General features: G+C 39.7%; 1 protein-coding gene across 2 annotated transcripts; it reads left to right on the plus strand.

Moving 5' to 3' along the window:
• Nucleotides 1–1,412: 1,412 nt before the first annotated feature.
• chia.3 (chitinase, acidic.3) lies at nucleotides 1,413–6,405 on the plus strand. Of its 2 annotated transcripts, XM_088423173.1 has the most exons (12): nucleotides 1,413–1,477; nucleotides 1,586–1,612; nucleotides 1,692–1,896; nucleotides 2,037–2,093; nucleotides 3,689–3,854; nucleotides 3,947–4,071; nucleotides 4,150–4,273; nucleotides 4,353–4,535; nucleotides 5,736–5,852; nucleotides 5,928–6,060; nucleotides 6,155–6,193; nucleotides 6,233–6,405. In XM_088423173.1, exons 1-12 carry the CDS (start codon nucleotides 1,453–1,455, stop codon nucleotides 6,403–6,405), a joined length of 1,374 nt encoding a protein of 457 aa, XP_088279299.1. In that variant the 5' UTR covers nucleotides 1,413–1,452. The 2 variants fall into 2 exon arrangements, with proteins under 2 accessions (XP_088279299.1, XP_088279298.1); XM_088423172.1 differs by having other exon boundaries at nucleotides 6,155–6,405.
• The last annotated feature ends 232 nt before the right edge of the window (nucleotides 6,406–6,637 follow it).

Below are 6,637 nucleotides of genomic sequence, written 5' to 3' on the forward strand. Positions count from 1 at the left end.
AGGATTGCTTGGAACCAGAATCGGAACAGGAATCAATTCACACGACCAGTTTGGTGATCAAGCTTCCACAGAAATTTCTGATGAGCGGATCATTTGAGGTGTGGTGGGAACAGGAGACATAAAAAACTTGGAGTTTCCTACCTCTGGTGTAACCGACAAAACCGGTATTCTCAAAATTAAACAAATAGGGCAAATTCTGACCCATTTATTGGTTAATGTAACCAAAATTACCTTATTCAAACAGATCCGTATGTTTAACAACCTGTTTGAAAAGTGTAGATTGAGAAAACTAGATCTGCCACAGTCTGCCAGTGCCAGTCTACTCAATCTCACCTCCCTGTCAGCTTGTGTTCCATCCAATTAGCCTAATCACCACCAAGTGCATCGCATCATCCACAATGTTTATAAGCTTCCAGCTCTTCTCTGCGAGATTGTCTTCCTATGTCAAGCTTTCTTACTATCTTCTTGGACTGATGTTCTGGCATTCGATCCTGCCTGTCCCCGACAACCAAAACGTATGCTTGCCTGGGAAGAAAACCCTGAATTGGCAGACTGTGACAAAAAAACTGAAGGCTACAAATAAATGCAATTATATCAAGGGTAACAAATACATAACCATAGCAATTGCATTGCAACTGATGATCACAATTTTAATTTAATTACATAATTAGATAATACAAATTTAGTTTAATTCAAATTTAGCTTTTTAATGTAATTATTTCTGTTTAGAAATTCAAGTATAAATTATTCCGATTCAGGTGCTGTTAAAACATATTTCAGCTCAATCACTAGATTTATTGTTTTAAAACTAGATTTGTCTGAACTTACAGCCGAAGTTGCTAACTACAGTCATTGTTGTACTTCTAGCCTACAGTATAATCCTTATAACATAAATATGTTTTTTTAATCATTGTTAACTATTAAGTTTAATGAAAATGCTGAAGCAGCAGCTTTACTGAAGGGAACAAGTACATTTGCTGCAAAAACTTTTAATCAGAGCAATAAAGTAAAATACAAGGCTAATATATTACAGATGCTGGATGTCATTCTGACAAATACATTACATAATACACTATGGTCACTGGCCTAATTCATTTGTAGATTGCCTCTGCCATGTCGAGCTAGTGAGTTTTATCTGGTAAATTATTATCAACATATACTTAAAACTTGCATGTTCTTATCAAAACAACCGTTAGTATTAATGAGTAATGACTTTTACAACCTAGGTTATGAATAACTGGCTCAACTCCTTCTAGCAACTGTATAAAAGACCCCGCTTTGCTGCTGCTCTTTGGGTCTCTCATCTGGTCCCAAGGTGAGCTTACAAAACAAAGCAACTTTCTTGTTTCTTTCTTTTAAGTTTGATATTATAATTCTCTTAATTTAATCTTCTGTGTTTATTTTACAGTAATTCAGTCAAGTTGTGTGGAGTGCAAAGCAAATAAAATCAAGATGACCAGGTTTACATTACTTGCAGGTATGACACACATACACACACCGCACATATACTGTATATACCGGCAGAATTTTATTTAAACGTCTTTCCTCTTTATGCATAAAATACATTTTTGTTTGTATTCCACAGGCTTATGTCTGGTGATATGCCAGCTGGGTAAGTTGACATGAACTTTTTTTTATTTTGTATCATGTGAAATTCACTTTTCTCTATGTTTTTTTTTCCCCCCATTTAGGATCTGCCTCCAGAATGGAGTGCTACTTTACAAACTGGTCTCAATATAGACCTGGTGAAGGCAAATACATGCCACAAGATGTGGACCCCTTCCTATGTACCACCCTGATCTATGCTTTCTCTATCATCAACTCCAACAATGAACTGGTTACATATGAGTGGAATGACGAGGTTCTGTACAAAACATTCAACAACCTGAAGACGAAGTAAGTGTCCATTGTTTAAATACTGTTTGAACTCAAAAGTCAGTCCAAGCTACTTTACATCATTATTAAATGTGTGATGACAACGACTGATGTTATTGCATGTAGCTGTGATGAATGATACACTGCATTTCTATTTGCAGGAACCCTCATCTCAAGACTCTCCTGGCTGTTGGTGGATGGAACTTTGGTTCACGACAGTGAGTTACATTTCGATCTTGGACATGCATGTATTGCTTTGGCTGATAAATTGTGTGCTAGTAAGACATGAACAATACAATATTGTTATGTATTATGAGTACTACGTTGTCATCTAAGACAAAAATGCTAGTTGTAAATTATGTTGCCACAACTTCATTGTGGAGTGGGACCAAGAGAGACATATTTAATAATTAGACCACAGGTGTCCAACTCAAGGCCCGGGGGGCCAGATCAGAAAACATTTTTTTTTGGCAATCAATACCCATTGTGAAGTTTTTCGGAGCTTCTGAATTCAAAATACGTATAACTACAATGTGGCCCATGATAAAAAAATTAGATTGACAGCCCTGAATGAGACTACAGTATTAGATTATGATATCTGTTATGTTAGACTAGGAGCCTTTCAAGACCATGAGTATCATCTTGTTAGCCGCCGTGAGCTGAGTGCTGAGGGTGTGGTCGGATCATTCTGTCATGATTCCGGGGCATCTTGGTGAGGGATGAATTCATTCTTAGACCCAAAATTCAGGGGAACTTGGAGTTGAGGCTCTCAAAAGAGGATTTATTGCTTCGCAGGGAAGAGGCAAAACATAAACGACACAATATCCAAAAAGTAAACAAAACTCAAAACTGAAATCAAACTCATGGAGAAAAAGGACACAGGGAGGCAAAGGACTTTTCAGGACAAAGAACGCACAAATTAATGACACCTAGCCGTTGACAATGACCTGACAACTAGTGCAACACAAACTGAGGACTTGAGTAGACTTCAAACTTAACGACGAGACCAGAAACAGCTGGAGAGGAACAAAAGGCAGAGGAAGCTGATTGGAGGACATGAGGAGGGCAGGTAAATGCAGACAGGTGGACCCAATCAAAACTAATGCGAGGTGACATGAGATTAACACAAACAGCAACGACGCAAACAGAACAAAAAAGAACCCCCCAAAATAAGCCCACAACCGAAACCCAACAGAACATGACAAGCGCTTGTCCTCACAATTGTTGCAAAGTGCTGGAGCCTATCCCAGCAGTTCTTTTTAACTGGTTGCCAGCCAATTGCAGGCCACACAAAAAACTACAACCATTCACATTCACACTCACACAAGGACAATTTAGAGTGTCCAATATACTTAGCATGCATATTTTTGGAATGTGGGAGGAAACAGGAGCGCCCAAAGACTCAGACGGGCTTGAAGAGAGCATGCAAAGTCCCCACAGGAAGGCGGGAAACAAACCGAAGCATGTGAGGCAGATGTGCTAATCAGTCCTCTACCATGCTGCTCACCTTGACCATTCTGTCATCACTCATTATCAGTTCGGTGTGTGTGTTTGTGTGTGTGTTTTTTTAATTATTAATTTCATATGGTGGAGTCAGGGCCTAAAGGTACAGTAGAAACTTGAAATGATTTTGCCACCCACTAGCTTGTTAGACCAATGAGTGATTTTCAAAGGTATTTACACTGAACTACATCGCATGTACTGTATCTGTCTAGTTATAGACTTTTATTTCCCCAAAAAGTATTGGTTACTGAGATGCATGTAGTGAACTGTGTGTAATAAAAAAACTTATCCTAAAAAACAATTCCTATAGGTTTTCCATCATGGTATCCAATCCAGCAAACCGTCAGAAATTTATCCAGTCTTCTATAAAATTCCTGAGGACTCACAATTTTGATGGTCTGGATCTGGACTGGGAGTACCCCGGAGCTCGTGGAAGCCCCCCAGAGGACAAGCAAAAGTTCACTTTGCTGTGCAGGGTGGGCACATCTTGACATGTTCAGCGGCATTTAAAAATTACTGTATCAATACAGTTACACCACTTGCATGCATTTTTTGAATATTTGTATAGGAACTTGTTCAAGCCTATGCTGCTGAGGCCAAGGCCACTGGTAACGCTCAGCTTATGTTGACTGCCGCCGTGTCTGCTGGAAAGGGGACAATTGACGGAGGATACGAAATTGCAGAGATTGCCAAGTAAGTTCAGTCATTCTTTTCCTAGATTAGTTAAACAAGTTTCCACATGATCTTTATTCTGTTTTGCACACAACTCAGAGAACTGGACTTCATCAACGTGATGACCTATGACTTCCATGGAACTTGGGAGCAGTTCACTGGTCACAACAGTCCTCTGTTCCGTGGCTCCCAGGACTTTGGTGACCTCATCTACTTTAACACCGTAAGCAACAACAAATTGCTTGGGAGCGACAGTACAATGATCAAAAACGAAAACGTACACATTTCCAATCACTTTTTAGGACTTTGCAATGAAGTACTGGCGAGACAATGGCACGCCTGTGGAGAAATTGAGGATGGGCTTCGCTGCCTATGGTCGTACATTCCGTCTGACATCAGCAAACACTGGAGTTGGAGCCCCAGCTAGTGGACCTGCCGCAGCTGGTCCATTCACACGTGAAGCTGGATTCTGGTCCTACTATGAGGTATAAAGAGTTATGCATTCGAAATATGTACAGTGCGTGTGATTGGGATACTACAGGTACATGTTAAACAGACATTGGAAAGAATACTGCTGTTCCTTAGACCAACATCATTACTGAGCGAATCAGGGCAAGCCCTATTCATCACTTAATAATAAAATAAATAAATTAATTAAATAAATAATGCGTTTGAAAAAAAATCACCAAAATGTGACTTACGATGAGGTTTTGGCCAGAGATACTGTAGCCCGGTGGTGTCAAACAAATTTGTATTTTGGGCCGCATTGTAGTGATAGTTTCTGTCGGAGGGCCGGAATGACTGTGAATTCAAATACATTTTAAGTGTGTTGATCACACATTTACCAAGATTTGATATCAGAAGCCGGCTGTTCAAAAGAGATTTGGAGAATAAGAAAATGATTGTTTTTCTTCCCCCAAATTTTTAAACGTTAAAGACAACTTGCAATTTTGGTATTTTAGTCAGAAGCCTGAAGTCACATCAGCATTTCAAGGGCCACAAAAAGTGAGGTGGCAGGCCGGATCCGGCCCCCGGGCCTTGACTTTGACACCTGTGCTGTAGCCTGAGGCTAAGACCGTTGGACACGAGAGGACACTAAAATACATTCGGTGTAACGGTATTCATACGAATGATTTGAAAATGAAAAACGGTACCTGTACTTCCTTTATTGAGTAACGCAAGTTAAAATGATGATATTTTTTGTATTAAAAATTTATCACGTGAAGGGAAACCACGGCGGCCTCATTTGTTGTGGAGAAAAAGGAAACATCTGTAAAAACTAAGGCTGTTCAGAAGTGTAAAATGTACAATAACATATTTTCTCATGTTATTATGGCATTATTATGCAGAGAAGAAAAAAGAGAAGGAACAATCGGTGCAGTGTTGTTATTCTATTTGATTTGTAAAATAAGAAGATTTGATTTGATGATGCGTGATTTACCAGCATGGGCATGAAATGAAGAAAACTTTCCATTTTATATTTTAAATTATGTGACGTCCTGTTAAATGCAATGTTAAAGCTTCAACTTCTCGTCAGCGTATGCAAATCCCAGATGGAGGGGGTTGCCTAATAAAAATTTGAATTGGGCGCCACATTGGTTAAGGCCAGCCCTGGCAATACTGTACAGTACGTTCTGTCATGTTTAACAAACAACTCTAATGTAACTTTGTTGTCTGTGGTTTAGATCTGTGGCTTTTTGAAGGACACTTCCATTCAATGGATCGAGGACCAAAAGGTTCCCTATGCCTCAAAAAACAATGAGTGGGTGGGATTTGACAACACGCAAAGCTATGAGAACAAAGTAGGTTATCAATAACTAGAACATTTTGACCTGCTCTACAGACCAGATTGAAATGTTCTCTCTTGATCCCACTAGGTGCGTTACCTGCAGGAGCAAAAATTTGGCGGTGCTTTTGTGTGGGCCCTTGATTTGGATGACTTTGCTGGACGATTCTGTGGAGCGGGCAAACACCCTCTTCTGTCTCATCTACGAAAACTCCTCAATATTGGTAAACTGCAATGTTTTGACTGACGGAAAAACAAGTCAATCCAAAATTCCTCCGCTTTAATCACTAACATATCTGTTCTTGCTGTACCATGCAGAGCTGCCCCCACTCCCTCCTACCACCACCCCCAAACCTGGTGTTAGCACCACAACCCGTCCAACCACAACCACCACAGTCACAACCCATGCCCCGGGATCCGGCTTCTGTAACGGCAAACCTGATGGCCTGTATCCCCACCCAGACGACAGAAACAAATTCTACATGTGTGCAGGCGGCATCACCCATGTGAGGCAATGTGGAGCTGGATCTGTTTATGATGATGGATGCAAGTGCTGCGTTTGGCCATGAGCTACCAGTGGAGAAAATGTATATAACTGAGACAAACATCTATTAAACAGACTGAGATTATTAAGCATCTGCTGTGTCTATGTGAATATTGTTTGAGAATGAGTATTGTGGATTTGCACCTTAACATCATCCTCTGAAATGAGTCATTTTAACCCAGGGGTGTCCTTAATATCATATATATATATATATATATATATATATATATATATATATATATATATATATATATATA

The sequence above is a fragment of the Hippichthys cyanospilos genome, chromosome 9, assembly GCF_059441005.1.
Source record: "Hippichthys cyanospilos isolate Australia breed blue-spotted pipefish chromosome 9, RoL_Hcya_1.0, whole genome shotgun sequence".
Classification (NCBI taxonomy): domain Eukaryota; kingdom Metazoa; phylum Chordata; class Actinopteri; order Syngnathiformes; family Syngnathidae; genus Hippichthys; species Hippichthys cyanospilos.